This window comes from Schistocerca gregaria, chromosome 4, assembly GCF_023897955.1.
Source record: "Schistocerca gregaria isolate iqSchGreg1 chromosome 4, iqSchGreg1.2, whole genome shotgun sequence".
NCBI classification, from domain to species: domain Eukaryota; kingdom Metazoa; phylum Arthropoda; class Insecta; order Orthoptera; family Acrididae; genus Schistocerca; species Schistocerca gregaria.
In genome coordinates, this window is record NC_064923.1 from 570,122,172 (window position 1) to 570,139,740 (window position 17,569).

Here is a 17,569-nt window from a genome sequence, read left to right on the forward strand (position 1 = left end):
GACTGTCATTAACAGTAGAGTGTTCTGTACAGTCTCCATCCCCAAGGTAGCCTACATACCTCACACCATAATTGACCTCTGATCTTCTAAAAATGTTTTGAACTCCTTTCGTTTCCATATTTCCACTTGGACCATCAATGTTCTTTACACAAAGCTGGATGCCAATAAGTTTACTTAAACAACGCTGGCATTGCTTTGTTAGACATTCATCTTGCCAGTTTCAATAAATGTGGCACTTACAACCCCATTCACAGAAGTATGACCTCTCTTCTGCCAAGATCCATCAAATGCTGCTACAATGTCTGTATTCTCAGACAAGGCTATTGCTTCTTTTGCTGCTCTTTTTATTGAATGTTCACTTACACCACATAAAGCATTATGTATTAATGTATTGAATCTGTGAAACCTCAGTGGAAGTGGAGGCAAATTCATCACTGCACAAAAAGTCCGGGCAGCTCTCCTTCCCGTTCCAATACATCATGCTGCATAATCAAGCTGAATATTTACACTGTAATGTCGACTATCAGTTACTGGCGATGTCATAGTATCACTGTGCATCTTACACAAGTTACAGCCAATCACTAACCGACTTGAAAGATCCTTCCTTGGTGAAATGTCCTCAGAAACATCAATACTATCTTCACAACTGCAGTACTTACATTTCACAGCACTCTTCAAAAGTCTTGACAGCATATTTAGGATCACAATAACATTTCCATCATTATTGGTGCTCACAATACTACTAGGCTTGTTCTTACTACATTCAGAAACCGAAAGTTTCCACGGGAAACTTTTGAAGCAACTAATGTTCATTATTCGGTTGTGTTTGGAACTGGTTGCCGCAAAACTTTTGTTTGGTGATAAATTTCTTTAGTCTCGGAATTTGTAGCACAGGAAACGCACATACACAGAAACAAAACAACACACAATAACTACCAAACGTATGACATTCCAAAATCATATATTCTCAGGTCTTTGTTTACATTCGAACCCTAGCCTTCTAGATATGCTTGTACTTTGGTTCCAGGAGTCAGTGACTTCTGGAATACAGCTGTTCAACGATCCATAACTAACGACAGAAAAAATGAACAAAATAATGCATCACTAGTAGTACTGTGAGCACCAATATGAATGGATGAGAGTAATGTTATCAATGAATTGTTGATAGTAACTCACTATTTGCATTTCCTACTCATAACAACTCCTACTTCCATTATAAAACTTTCTAATGATGTTGATATTAATCTACATTCATCTGACCAGAAATCCTCATCTTTGATTTCACTTCACCAAGTCTTACTATGTGTATATTGAATGCTTTCAATTTCAAATTTTTTAGCTTTCCTGTCACATTCAGACTTCTGGTATTACATGCTGTGAGTCATGGAATGTTACAGTTTTGTTGGTTTTTCAGTTGTTTCCTCATGGTCACCTCCCCCTTGATAAGCCCACCTGGAGATCCAAATGGCGTACAAATACAGGATTTTTTGCCAGTAGAGAGACCATTATGACACTTTTTCAATTACAGGTCGTATTTTTTGTCGATGCGCATTGTGTGTTTGTAATTAAGTGGTTTCTGTCACCTTCTGCTACTGACTTTTGCTGATGATCTGCTCCTCCACCCTGAAAGGCCTTGGCAGAATCAGAGTGACTCATTACAATAGAAGCTGATGAGTTTTATTAAAAGTGTTAAGTAATGACCGAGACTAAATGTGGGTTCCAGGATGTTTTGAGTAGTAGTAAAAAGACACTACTATCTCTAAGACTACAGTTATACACACATAACAATTATGTAATGTGCACCATAATCCAATAGTGATACATGAAATAAACTAAAATAAATATCAGTGGCATAGCGGTAATACTTTTTAATGTGGATCATTCAAACATTTTTTAAGACTCAAAAGTAAAGATGGATTGCTCTTGCAGACTACTACTTGCTTCTTCTGGTAGAAGTAATTTTTGGATCGCCAGTTATATTTCTGACAGTGGGCTGCAATATTTAGTGATGATTCATTCACATCTCAATCCTCATTTGAACAGCAGATTTCTCAGCATGGAATAGACATGGTACTGATACAGTGGAATTTTGGTTTTGTCATGTTGGTACAGATTGTAGCCTAAGTGGGTGGTACAGTAGAGAGGCATTGGACTCGTATGCAGGAGGATGGCAGTTCAAGTCATCATTCAGATTTAGGTTTACTGTAATTTCCCTCATTACTTAGGAGAATGCCATGATGGTTCCTTTGAGAGGACACAGGCCAATATTCTTCGCTATTCTTTCCTAAACTAATGATCTTGTAGTCAACAGTAAGTACAATCGTTACTTTCCTTTTTTTGGAACAGGTTGCATATAGGCAAAGTCGAATATCAACTTGATCTGCAGAATAATTTTATTCAATTGTTTTAGAAATAGTCATATTCCACATGTCTTGCACAAATTTAAAACTGGTAATCCCTTGCGCCACAATTCATATCTTTCTTTTGGATGCTTTATTGCCAATGGAAATGCATCAACAGTAGTTGTAGGCTCGTAAGGAATCAGTTAGAAAATCGGGACAGCTGTATTCAAATGTGCCTTTACTTCCTCCAAAGCTGGTCCATATTAAGGACATCCCAAAAATGCAACTACACATGAAAACTTTGGAACTCACAGTCTTGTTCATGTTTTAATCCATCTAAACAGTTTCCATTGTTTTTAGGCTGTAACAGGAATTATTATTATTGATAAGCTTCTGTGTATTATGTAAGTGTTCTGAACCAACTGGGGGGAAAAGAAGTGATAGAAGGTGTGGATTAATAAATTTTTTGAACATTTATTCTATTCACAAGGTTTCAGGGATTAAACCCATTTCCTGGAAAATTTCTGGATAAAATGCTTATCATAAAAAGGGAATGAATTAAAAAAAAAACAAGTTTTTACACAAAAAGCATAGGTTTTTATTGACAGTGTCAGCAATTTTCTTCTTGAAATCATATCCGTATGTGAAACATAAGCATTCTTTAAAAATATCTTGGTATTGCTTGAATCAGGTGCTACAAAAATAGTGCTACCTCTGTGTCACCAGTTATGTGGAGGGTTGCTACAGCAGCACACTGCACTGCCGCACAGGACCAATCTTATTATGACAAACACTAGCTCTGACCTGCATCGAGCTGCACGATATTCACTACAACATAGTCTACCCTTGCATGATCTGTGGCAGATAGCAAGAAATCCACTACTGCTCTTACTACCCATCCAGACTGTCACAGAGGCTTCTTTTCCCCTTGGTGCCTGCCTTGGCACTTTTTTCTGTCTACCCTTATAACAGCTACTCTTCATCATTTTCATCCACTTCTATCACATCAATAGAACCTTGTTAGTGGGTAATCCTACCCAGGTACATGGACATCACGGCCCCACATCCCATGAACTCCTCAATTTGGAACTAACAATACAGAGGTGACAGCAGATCTACTGAGTTAGTCACCAAATCGGTGTGGGCGTGCAGGGGCTCCATCCTTTATAAAGAGGAGGGCTACTACGATTTTCACTGTCTACCTGATGGAAAGCCACCAAATGCTTATGCACTGTGATCATGGTTTGTGGAACATCCTTCAGTAACAAAAACAAGTACACAGTCATAAATTTTACAATATGTTTGCTGGGAACTTCTGTATTTTAGAACATTTATTTTTGCAATTATGACACAAGAATAGTGCATGGATATGCATAGAAATCCAACAGAAGAGTCATTAAAACGCCTCTTCTTAAGATCATGTATTTTGCTTATGTCTTAAAATTCTTTAAAACAATGACATTTCATGGGTATTTTCTTTTCCAGATTTTATAAAATGTGTTGCACTACAAAATAATTGTTTCACTAAAAGCTGTAACTAAATAAGAACAAAACTGATTTGCCCACATTTGTTTAAAATAGTTTATTTGCATAATTAATTACATATTTTCATTTTATACAATATATTTATAATTTCTTCAGTCTTTAAATGGCAAAACCAAACTTTGTGAGGGGACATTCTGCTTTAAAAAGTAACACACACTCTCTCTCTCTCTCTCTCTCTCTCTCTCTCTCTCTCTCTCTCTCTCTCTCTCTCTCTCTCTCTCTCTCTCTCTCTCTCTCTCCCCCCCCCCCCCCTCCCCCTCCAAATAATCTAACTTTTGTTATTTTCACTTCATGTACAAAAGCAGCTGTTCTGTACTAGCCAACAGCAGAAAATTCAGTGATAAATTCTGAAAAACAAAGCTTATAGGGAAATTATCTTGATCTTCTCGGAAACTTCAACTTTTTTCATTTGCAAAAATGTCTTCCCTCTGTGTATCTGTACATTACAAAGTTGGATGATATCGACAAAGTATTTGGTACTGTAAACTGGGTTGACTTTGTGCTGCGCAGGTTACTTTGTGCCACCCACACTTTCTTTCGAACAAATGTGTCCTAGCAGTTCCGGGTGTTCCCGCCAGAAGTGCTGATGTACTCTGAACATAGCTGGATAGTGATGCCATCTGCTGGTGTGTTCGTCGTTTATGTCATGCTTCTGACATTCCCACCTGATTGTCTCAACTGTCTTGAGTGTTTAGCAGTGTGAGTGTGTTTGTCAAAAAAATTTTATTGTGTCTTACAGGAGGAAGAATTTCAGCTTACTGCAGTTAGTATATTGTTTTCCTACATTATTCATTGGTCTGATGCCACAGTATGATAGTTTTGTCACTGATGGTTTTTGCACATTAGCGAGATTTATTAAATATTGACAGATTTGGGAGTGACTTTGTGGCATGTTTCCACAAAGGCTTTGGGTGATTTTTCTGTTATATACTGCACCGGTATTCATAAGACTGATTTTCTGTATATGATTCTGTTGCAGAAAATGCCACAAACATACAAAAAAGCTGCTGGTTGGTGTCCCTATGCCAACTACACTGATGATATGTTGGAGAATGCACTTATAGAAATTCGTGATAAGAAAATTTCTGTTCGTACAGCAGCAAATAAATACGGTATTCACCAAAATACCCCCATGAACAAGTTACATGGGAAACATAATACACAGATTGGTTGGTAAACTGTGTTTAGTAAAGAAGAGGAAGATATGTTTGCTTCACATGCTGTGAGGATGTGTGATTATGGTTTCCCACTTTCATTGCTCAATTTACGGTTTACTGTAAAAGCATATCTTGACAGAGAGGGATGCAGAGTATTATCTTTTCAAAATAACTTGCCAGGCAGAGAATGGGCTAAGTCTTTTCTGGCAAGCCACAATGACAAAATAAGTAGCAGGTTTGCCCAAAACATCACTAGGGCTAGAGAAGCTGTTGATGAAGTGACAGTCAATGAATATTTTGTTCACTTTTCAAGGGAGCTAGAAGGCATTCCTCCATCACACGTATGGAATTACGATGAAACGAACTTGGCAGATGATCCAGGAACTAAAGGAGTTGTTACCAAACATGGTGCCAAATATCCAGAAATGATTTGCAACAAATCTAAGGCATTTACATCTCTAATGATGTGTGGTAATGCTGCAGGGACACTAGCACTTCTATACATAGTTTACAAGTCAGAGAAGCTATGGAGCACCTGCACAGAAAATGGACCTTCCCATGCCAGATATAACAGGAGAAAATCCAGGTGGTTTGATTATGAAAGCTTTGAGATTGGTTTTCTGGTCTGTTGCTGACAATTGTAAAAAAACAGGATGTTAAAAAAATTGTAATTGGTGACAACTTGAGCTCCCATTTAAACACAGAGGTCTTAAGGTTGTGCAGAGAATCCACACACCTTCTTCAACCTCTTGATGTTGCTTTCTTTAGACCAGTAAAACGTCAGTGGAGACAAATTTTAGATGAGTGGAAAGATACAACAAGAGGATCCAGACGCAGTACTATACCAAAGGAGAGCTTTTCTTCTATTTTGAAGAAGCTAATGCAAAAGATTGAGGAGTCTGGATGCAGCAGTTTAAAAACTGGTTTTAGGAAGGCTGGTATGTTTCCACTAGAGAGAAATGTTGTGCTGTCTCGTTTACCAACCTTGAGATTGGTAACATTCGAAGCTTGGTATAAGAGAGTTTTAATGAACATTTGCAGAAGACAAGATGTGATATAGTAACACCAACTACAGGCAGAAATGCCTCAATGTTCCCCCTGGTAAAAATATTTCATATAAAGAATTGGTCAAGGCTAAGCGAGGTAGTGACACACAGTCATTGTCACCCACACCAGAGGTTTCAACATCTAGCAAATCAATGGGTAAAAATAAAAAGAAGAGACCATCAAAAGCAGACTGTTCCAAGTGACAGCAGTGAAGAAGAAAACATTATGTACCAGGACAGCAGTAGTCGCATGTCCTTAGACAGTGAAACGGAAACAACACTTACAACAGGGTCTGCATCTGTGCATGAATCCTATAGTAATCATGCACTATCTGTAACATCTTCTAAAACTCTCTTTACAGGGGATTACGTGATTGTGCAGTATGAGAGAGACCTGTTTCCTGGGCAAATTACAACTGAAACTGACTCTACTTGTGTGAATGTTTTTCAAAAAAGTGGTTTGTTTTGGAAAAGGCCAAAAGAGAGAGATAAAATATTTTAGTCATATGCAAACATTCTTCAAAAAATTAAGTCTCCAGAGAAAAAGTAAAAAAGAAGAGTCTTCTGTATCCCCGAATTGAAAAAAATATGGGACCAGTAACTTTGTAAAGTAAAAATTGTAACAATATGTTAATTATGTAATAAAATATAATTATTTTGGATCTTATTACCTTTCATTGTCACAAAGATACACTGAAGGTTGGTGTCATTAGGACACCCACTGTTTAGCATTGAAAATACCAAAAAGAAATCAGTGAAACAAAGTTCCCCCACCCCATGGGCTGACTTTGCACCAAGTTTATGACATTATTTATGGTAGAAAATTTTATTTCAGGAAATAAATAATACTTATATTGGATGAGGCATGTATTCATCTTATATACAGCTACACAGTTTTTCACTAATATTTAACTAGAAAAAAGTTTTTTGGAGAAAACATTAAAAAGTGGCACAAAGTCACCCCGGTTCATGGTACGTAAATACAGCATTGCAATATTGTGCAGCTTCATGTAATGCCATTTCTATCAATAAAAACGTGTCACAAAGACAGCACCTGTTCTTAGACAGATAAATACAGTCAGCTAATACTAGATCATGTATTTTTTCATTGAAAGATTAAGAAACTGAAAGTAATACTATGCAAATAAGAAAATATGGAGGAGGGAGGAATCTGATAAAAGTTAGCTACTATAAAAATATAAACATACAATTATTTCTTATTCATCTCAAAAATTAATAAACAATTTCATCTTATTTATATTTAAAATTACACTTAACTTACTAAAAGTCTCTGCTGAACTTGTTGAGATCAAAACATTTCATAAACATATTTGTACACTTTACAGTTAGAACAGATGAAAAATCCTCAGCCCTTTCAAGATTTATCAGTAAGGCAAAGTTTTTGTTCCCAATCATCCAACAGATGTGTTTTGTAGCAGCTACAACCTGATTCTTCTGAACTGGATATGTGTAGATCACTCCATTTTTCTAACAAGTCATCCAGTACACAGCCATCATCCAGATGTTCAGAGCTGAAAATGCTTAAATTTTCCCATTCATCTAATAACTCACGTGGCAAACAGTTGCTAGGAGGTTCATCCAATAGACTGCTATAATCTTGCCCTGCATTAGATGTGCTTGCACTGTCTTCTTCTTTGTAGCTTTCCATAAACTCTTCAAATGAAACTGCAGTTTCTAGTGTGTCAGTAATATGACTAAGATAAGCCATCCTTGCTGCAGTGGAACAATGGGAAAGATCCATGCTTTTTTGGACAGAACAACCGCTGATCATTACATCTTCTCCTAACAGATGAGTTACATCACTCACGACTGGGACTTCCTCTGATTCTTCTTTGTTCTCCTCACATCTAATGTTATCTTTCTCAATTTCAGTAGCCACTACTGCATCAATTTCATCAAACAATGGATATTCGTTTGGAAGACTTGTGGAAGATGCATCACTGTGTTGCAATGGAACAGATGTTTTTGAGGAGCTCACTGCTGCTTCTTGGGGAACTTGAAAATTTTGTTTTACTCGTCTCGATCTGAGCATTAAGTTTCGGGTCAAAAAGTGAGGTGGGACTCTAGACAATGTCTTGCAATTCATTACACTTATTATACTGCTCATTATATATTTTCCAACTTGACTGCTTGACTGTGACTTTAAGTCAAAGGCAAATTTGTTAAAAATATTGTGTTTCCAACTTCTGGTATTATTTTTTCGTTTCACTTTATGTAGGTGACTCTGTGGGTCATTAATTCCATTAATGAATTTTCTTCTTCCAGATATTGTATCCAATTTGTTTTTATGAGAGCCACTACTGCTTGCATCTCTTATCCACTTGCTCTCCCGTGTCTTTTTTTGCCCACAGAAAATTTTGAATTTCTGAACTGATGTCCTCTGGAATGGATGTTCTTTGATGGGAGACTTTCCTTCAACAACAACAGAAACACCTGGTTCTGTGGTAATCCTTTCTTTTAGTGATCCCACAATTTTAAAATTATGTTGTTCTAGAGCGTAATCAGAGAGGTAAAAGTTAATGACACTGCTTGAAGCACTTTTGTGATTGTTACATTTCATTGTACTCTGTTTTATCCTCAATACAATTCTCTTACAAGCACTGTTTAATCCACTTTCAATACTTTCAGAAAAACACATACGATAAGAAATCCCAGCCTCAAACAAAAATGATAAATGTGTGTTAAACGATGACAATTTTAAATCTGAAAGGATGTTTTGTTTCTTAGGTACCATCTTAATAATAGTATATGCGTTCTGCCTAGACAGTTCATTCATTATTTTAACAGCCTGAAACTGAGATGTGTGATACCTGAGAGGATGAAAATTACTATAGTTCAGAACCAAATTTCTTAAGAAATGGAGGCATGCCAGTAGAACTGTAAAATAGGCTTTATTTTTTTCTTTGAAGACATGGCTCGTCCGACGAGAAAAATCTGCACAGCATGCTGTGTTATCTTCTTCAATTCTATGCCTGGGGCAGCTTTTCCCAGTGAATACATCTGCAAGCACAGAAAATCATAAAAGTTTATATTAACAAATTAGTAAATAAAGTTTATACTAGCGAATAAAATACACATGTATATAATTTCTTTTATTATTATTATTATTATTACTCTGTTGACAAGCACTTAACTCTTTATGCTCTCAATGTGATGAGTGATGATAAATTACATAACACATAGACAGCAGTCAGTTATTTTTGAAGCCTGGATGGAATAACAATATGAACTGGTCAGACTGCTTTACACCTCGTACAGGAAGCTCTGAGCATCAAGCAGGCACAATAAAAAGCAGACAGCTAGATATTATTCAGCTATTAGGGACAGTCCTTCATCAGATGAAAGAGAGAACAGAGATCATTGTGTGTGTGTGTGTGTGTGTGTGTGTGTGTGTGTGTGTGTGTGTGTGTGTGTGTGTGTGTTAATTCATCTGATGAGGTACTTCGTCTGACTAGCTGAATAAGATCCAATAGAGTATTTTTAATATGTCTTTCTGCCATTCAGTGACTTCTCTATGTGGCGAGCAGCAATCTATTACAATTACAATATTATACGGGCAGAGAGAAATTGTACTTCCAAGTAGTGGCCCATAGCCCTCCCCATTTCCTAAATCTCACCCTCTTCCTTTGCCATCAAATCCTTCTACCAGAAAAAAGAGCCACTGGCTCTGAAAGATTACACATTTACACATCTTTTATGTGTGTTTTCACCAGCTATTGCTTAGAGAGTAGACTTTTTTTATCTATCCGCATATTGTAGACTCTAGCAGGAGGGGGAGGGGGGATAAACTGACACACCACGAAGGAATTATCGAACAGGATGGAAATTGATAGAAGTGAAGTGCGTGTACGGACAAACAAATGATTACATTTTCAGAAAAATTGGATGATTTACTCAAGAGAGAGAGCTTTACAAACTGAGCAAAACAATAACGCATTGCTCTACATCTGGCCGTTATGCAAGCAGTTATTCAGCTTGGCACTGATTGACAGAGTTGTTGGCTGTCCTCCTGAAGGATACCGTGCCAAACACTGTCCAACTGGCATGTTAGATCATCAAAATCCTGAGCTGGTTGGAGGGTCCTGTCCATAATGCTCCCAATTTTCAATTGGAGGGAGATCTGGCAACCTCACTGGCCAAGGCAGAGTTTGGCAAGCATAAAAAGTAGCAGCAGAAACTCTCCTCATGTGTGATAAGGCATTATCTTGCTGAAATGTAAGTCCAGGATGGCTTGCAATGGACAACGAAACAGGACATAGAATATCATTCATGCACTACTGTGCTGTAAGGGTGCTACAGATCACAGCCATATGGGTTGAGCTATGAAAAGAAATGGCATCCCCGACCATCACTTCTATTTGTCAGATCATATGACATGTAACAGTAGGGCTGGGATCCCACCACTGTTTGGGGCATCTCCAGACAGGTTTTTGCTGGTCATCGGGGCTGAATTCAAAGCTAACTATTGCCCGCCATATGGCTTGCCAACCAGGAGTGTTAGGTCTGGGGTGTCATTTCTTTTCATGGTAGGGCCCCTTTGGTTGTCATCCATGGCACACTTGTAGCACAGCTGTACATCAAGGATAGTCTATGACCCTTTTGTTGTTCTCATGGCAAGCTATCCTGTGCTTACATTTCAGCAAGATACTGCCTGCCCACATGAAGAGAATTTTTACTGCTTGTCTTTATGCTTGCCAAACACTACCTTAGCCAGCAAGGTGCCAGATCTCTGCTCAACTGAGAACGTTTTAAGCATTATGGGCAGGGTCCTCCAACCAACTAGGAATTTTGTTGATCTAACATGCCAATCAGGCAGAATTTGCCACAATGTCCCCCTCAAAGGACACCCAACAACACTATCTATCAATGCCAACCTGAATAATTGCTCGATTCAGGCCACAGGTGCACCAATGCATTACTGACTTGCTCAATTTCTGAAGCTTTCTCTTGAACGAACTATTCGATTTTTCTGAAATTATAATCATTTGTTTGTCTGTACATGTACATCACATCCACCAATTTCCATCTAATTTGGATAATTCAGTCATAGTGTGTTGTCTTATATTTGTCATGGAATATATTTTCAAACATCATTTACCTTCATTACTCTATTATAACTGTTATTAAAGTTATTTTACTGTATTTTTCCAGCCTTGGGTCACATAAATAGCATCACTAGACTTCTTAGAAAATCATCCACAGCTGATCTGAATGTCTTACATTGTGGATCACTACTTTGTAATAAGTTGAATTCAGTTATGACATCATTAGTGTTACCTCAAATGCAATTTTTTTTAGTTGGTAGTTGTTTGTACAGACAATATGTCTGTATGCAAACATGACGTGACAAGGGGGTTAAAAAAAAGCTAAAGGGGGGTTAAAAATAGATTTTTAAAGCTATACATTTTGCAATTGTTTACAAAACAACCTTATTGCCTTCAAAATTCTCTCAGTGACAACTAATACATTTGTCCCACCTGTGCTTCCACTGTGAAACGTTTTTTAGTCATCTTTAGAAATGGCTGCTTCAGTGCTGTCAAATCAGTGTCTTTTCACATCTGTTTTCACACGTGGAAATACGAGAAAGTTGCACGAAGCCAGGTCAGGCGAGCAAGTTGTGTGGGACTACAGAACCATGCCATTTGTAGCCACACACCATCTAACAGAGATGGCTGTGTGTGCAAGAATGTTGTTATGGTGGAAGAACCAGTCTCCTATCTGCTACAAATTGCTGGACCAAGCTCCAATCTCTCAAACTTTGTCCATATTTTTGTCATCAATCGATATGTTGCCATTCTTAAATCAAGCAAACTACTCGTGCCACTTGAGTTTTTCCCGTAGCGTCTCGGTAATCTGCTTTCAACGTTAAAACCCTTTCCGCAGAATTTCTAACGAGTAGAAACAAAATTTCGCAGCTGCATATTGTTCACTTAAACCTGCCATCATAAAAAAATGAAACAAGAATAAAACAGTGCTAGTGAAAATAGTCACTGCAGATGTACAGAACAAGCCAGGTCAGCGACACAGGTGACACTGAACTGGTAATGAGTTGCGCTATACATGCCTATCGGCAGAAATGCATCCTACACAAGCTCATACTTCACCTAGGGCCATGTTAATCATCTCCCCCCCCCCCCTTTTTCATATCTTGGATTAGAGACCTGCAGCAAATGTGTTGTAAATGAAAACATGCAATATTTTAATGGAAGCCATCACAGTATAAACACCAGCAACATCAACCCTGGAATCTAACATGAATAAAGAAACTAACACTGTTGTGAAAGTATAGATAGGAAATTATATTAAGTGTAATAATTCTGGCAATAACTATTAAAGTTAACTTAAAATGTGATCTCCATGTAGATTCCTTATGGAGAAAATGTTATTTAAGTGCACAAATATTTTAGCTTAGATACTGTTACACTAAAGACTGCATATAATTAATCATATTCTTCAAAAATTAACGATTGTACTGAAATATAGGCTGCAACAAACTAAGATAACAAACAGGATATTGTACCTTGAAATTATTTCAATAAAACAGTCTTTTGCATACGTACATTGCTTACATTTCGATTGAGACCAACTTTGGCCTTTTACAAGATCATCATCCTTGGTGACAGCAGGAGCCTGTAGTGTGAATTAGGCCGTGCTACAAGACTTTCCAATGGCAATATGTCTAGTCTGTGTAACAGAACTATTACTAACAGGTGTGAGAATCATCTGTGGGAGTGAACTTAAAGAATCTGACCAAAGTTATTTCGAAAAATTGTTTTTCAACTGTGATTAATATTCACAGTAATATTGTTGGTCCAAATATGGCACCCAGGCATGAACTCTTAACTTAACAAGAACCAAAGAGAAATACCGTATTGACAGACATAGGATAGCACCATATGGGAAGAATTCACTGTACACTTGAATCAGATCAGTAAATGAGTTGCCTAGTGCCATTTTAAAATCTTGCAATGCAGAATCTGACAGTTTTATCTTCAAAAACTAAAAACTTATTACCAATAACACTTTTTTGTCCCTGAAGGGTACTCTTACTTTATGCACAATAAGAGGCCATGGAAGTAAAAAATTTCCTGCACAACATTAAGTAATAGTTCTTTATCAGAGACTAAAGATACTGCCATAAGAACTTTGTGTAATTTTTTTGTTAAATATTTCAGCATGTCATAAAAATTCTATCATTACCAGTTTCAACTTATTGCCAAATCATCGTCATCATCAGAAAATGTAATGTACTTCTTTGAAAGGAGCGAACAGTGAAGCAATAAACAGGAAAGTAATCTTATGTTCATGAAATATTCATAGAACTGAATTTGCAATGTGTCTATACGTTATATCATTTGGCACTTTTGGGCACATTCAAATTGAAAATCATCCACTACTAGACAGATCAGTGGGGAGGGGGGGCATTGATTGGTTATTACTATTCGATGCACAATGTAAATAAGTTGTACATTAACATACTTTATACTTCTTGGCAAAATATAATATTTCTCATTAATAAATTTCAGTGTACAATTACAATATTGAGGACCTCATCACTGGCAATAAAATTGGAATCTGCAAAATTTGTGCTGCCAGTGACATGCTAAATGACAAAGCTTGTGTATTAATATGACTGTTCAAGGAGAGCAGAAGGAATACAAATGATTAATCACACCAGTGCTTGCTGCCTAAAATCAGGACCTAGTGTAAGAGGACACAAAAGTTACATAAAATGACACAGAAAATACAATTACATATAGACCTAGGAGCAAGTTCACACTTAGTTGTCAGCAAAATTGTGTTAGTGCACTCCTGAGTCTTTGCAAAAATGTCTTCTGAAGTTGAGGGTTAACCTCAACTACTTGCCTTGGGTTTGTTACAAATGAATATCACAAATGTCCATCTTTTGCAGGATCCTAGAGCAAATCCCTAGCTCAAACATTATGAAATTCCAGGAGCAAAAGAAGTTTCTATCAAATAATCAGGTTCCAGTCAGGACAAGCCACCACAGTGGAAAACAACTTGCTTTATTCACATGTGCTAATGCAAATAGTAGATCCAAATGAACTAGAGCAATTAATTGCAACAGGACGGCATAGCCCATACGAAAATGTATTAGGGATTCTTGGGAAACTGTGGCAGAATGTCAATGCTGTTCTCACAAAAACTTGGTAAATTTAGAGAACTGGTGTTTGAGCATGACCAAGCAACATTTCTGCTTCCACCATGATATTTCTTGTGCAGGGATCAAAACAGAAAGAGAAGTGGGAGAGTGGGTACACAGAGTTGTGTGGACAGTCATATTTCCCACTGCTCAATATACAAATGGAATAAGACGTAAATTTGCCAAAACTGGTATGATGAACTCTTTATTGCACAGTGTACAGTGACTTGCATACAGAGAGAGAGAGAGAGAGAGAGAGAGAGAGAGAGAGAGAGAGAGAGAGAAGGGAGGGGGGTGTCTTGTCACAATTTGAAATGTAGTAGGATGGAGGTTGCTGCACTTGCTACATTTCTACTCCTTAAATATTTCTTCCCCTTTTCCATTATGTGATACAATACATATGCTATCATTATGTAAAGTGATTAATTTCTCATTTCATTTCTTATTCAGAAAAATTCATAGTTCATTAAGTAGTTTCATGCTTTCTAACAACAATGTAAATAATTTAGTGAAATGGATATTTAGTGTTTCTGATCTCTACAGAACACGTGTGAACTCATATTTCCAATGAGTAAACAGTTAATTGTTTGTAAAGTAATGTAACTTTGTTATAATTATGTGGGCCTAGAAAACACAACTGGTTCTCCAAATAATGTGCTAATAAAGAAATTGAGTGAATCAAAAAACTGTGAATCTTTGATTTTTACATGAAGTTCAGTAAATCCCTGCAGAGGTATACATTGTATGAAGTAAGTAGTTCTTCTGACTTCATTAAGTTTACAGATATCTAACATGTAGTTAAAAAATTATCATTCGATTCATTTTAACATCATCAGTATCAAATTTGACCTTTTTATCCACTATAAAGTAAAATGTGGTTCCTGATTTCTCCAATTTTCTTACATTTGTCTTTAACTACAACAACTGAACAACACGTCAGGCAGACCACACCTGGTAAACACTTAATCAACATCTCTTTGCCGGTCACCTAGCTTTTAAAAATTATTAAGAGTCTGCATGACGACAATGTTATGTAGTTACTGTGTTATATCTTTGTCGATAAAATTGGAACCCGTTTGTGAAAGTGCACTGCAAAATATACAGCAACTGTCAGAAAACTTTGTACTGCATGGCTATTGAATTTTATTAATATAAGAAATGGTGTCGCTGGAAGGAAATGGAGTAACTTTACTAAGATCAATATTAAGACCATGCACAAGGTGTGGTGTCAGGCGGACGTGAGAAAGTGTGCTCTGTACGAAGCCAGACATTTTGAAAGCCTGCTTCTTCAATGCAGCAATCAACCATTTACCTAATAACACAGCTCATTCTATCATATATTAAGCAGATGATACACTGCTAGTTACCACACATTGGAGAATCTCAGATCTGAATAGGATAACAAAAGAAACTCTTGATAGAGCCTGGAATGGTTTTCAGCTAATAAACTCATGTGTTAATCCCGATAAAACCCAACAACTCCTAATGGGAATGTCTAATAAAACAGAAGTTAGTGGAACTTATACTTTACATTGACTCCAGACTCTTCTGGGAGGAACACATCAATCATGTAAGTGAAAACTCACTTTGAAGTTAAGGGATTTGGTGAGCTTGGATTATCTTAGGGTGACACACCTTGGGGACTATTCCAGTCAAACATATCGTATGGTCTGTTTGTATGGGGACACTCCCCTCACATCAAGAATATTTATATAAAAAAATAATTAAAAGGGAGGGGGGGGGGGGGGAGTTCCTTCGTGTAACGTGTACAACAGGACACAAGGAGCACTGTTGCTGTCCTTTTTCCTGGCTCAGAATATTCAATACATATTTTCTGTGCATCAGAATATAAAGAGAGACAAGTGCGAGTTGTACCTAATTTAAATCTCCAAATATTAATCAACGTGCCTCAAAACAAATTTCCATTACTTTAAGGACTCTGAAGGAAAGTCATTTGCAAAAATCAAGTGATTTGCAATGCAATCTCACAACTGAACAGTCAGCATACAAAAGCATATAGAAGCATTTCCTAAATCACACAAAAAATATGGAATCATATTCTATGGTAACTCTGCTGCAGTAAAGAGTACTTTTAGATTACAAAAGAGTGCTACAGAATCATTACTAGGAAGAGCGTTAGGAATTCATGCATGCTTCTGTTTAAAAAATTAAGCATTCCACAGTTGGACACACCTACAATCACTGACAGTTGTCAGAAAGGAGCCTATCAAATGTGGAAAAGCTGTACAACAAACTTACAAGAATTATAAAATCTGTCACAGATGATAAAACTTCTGAGATATTTATAAGCATGTCTATAGCAGATTCTTTGTACTTAACAAGAAAATATTTTGATGACATGGAACAGTATACACATATGTTTTTATTTCTTATTTTTAAAATAAATGTTCAACTCATGAATGTTTAGTAATTGCATGTATGAACCTCTTAAATATAATTTATATAACGGAATGTGCAAATGTAAATGTATAGAGATTAATATTAGGTTTAAATATGTCCAACATCATAAAATAAACATTATTGCTCACGATACAAGGGGAGGATAATAAACAAATAACTTAAGATCTGACATATCAATGTCAAACAGAATGATACAGACCTCCCTAAAGCCAAATTCCTGCCCACAGTGAAACGTAAGCGATTTAGCTGGTCATTTGACTCAAATACATATTAAGCACAAGCTGTAACCATGCTTAGTGTTTTATCTCTAGCTTTGGATTCTCTGTGCATGTATCAAAGGCACATGTTTGCAAGTCACACTGCAGCTCTGAGAGAAACGACCAGATTCCTTCTATCAATGCAGTGTGCAAAGACAGTTATGCCATCAGCCCATGTAGTGGCTATTTGAACAATGTCCTCTTATCATTTGGGTCAACAACTGGGCTGATACAACTCTGCCATATACATTTTAAGACAGTTCATTCTGAACAACAGCAACAGTAGAGTCATCCCTTTTATAAGACTTTTTACGATTTTTTAAATATTGGCAGTCTACAAATAAGCAAATTTTGAACTCTGTTCAGTGTTGTATTTTAATTTTGAACCTTACAGTATCTTATTTCTGGTGGTATTAGATGATTTGCTGGCAGCCAGGAAAGATTAAATCTGATAATCTTGAATGACATGACAGTAATCTGTAGCTCTGAATTTTCAGATGAGGATAAAAAAATAAAACCATGCACGGTTCTTTTTTCACCAACACAAATAAAAATTTTCTACAGCAAGCTATTAGGAAGTATACAACAAATTGTGTATTGTGACCTGGTGTTAAAT

General features: G+C 36.8%; 1 protein-coding gene across 6 annotated transcripts in view; it reads right to left on the bottom strand.

Annotated features, from left to right (window-relative positions):
• Positions 1-4,300: 4,300 nt before the first annotated feature.
• The window catches only part of LOC126365888 (negative elongation factor D), a 227,673-nt gene continuing 214,404 nt past the window's right edge, over positions 4,301-17,569 (bottom strand). For all 6 annotated transcript variants that reach the window (XM_050008594.1, XM_050008589.1, XM_050008591.1 and 3 more), the window contains one exon: positions 4,301-9,111. In XM_050008594.1, coding sequence (XP_049864551.1) covers positions 7,466-9,111 — 1,646 coding nt within the window. In that variant the 3' untranslated portion in view covers positions 4,301-7,465. The remainder of the gene's footprint in view (positions 9,112-17,569) is intronic.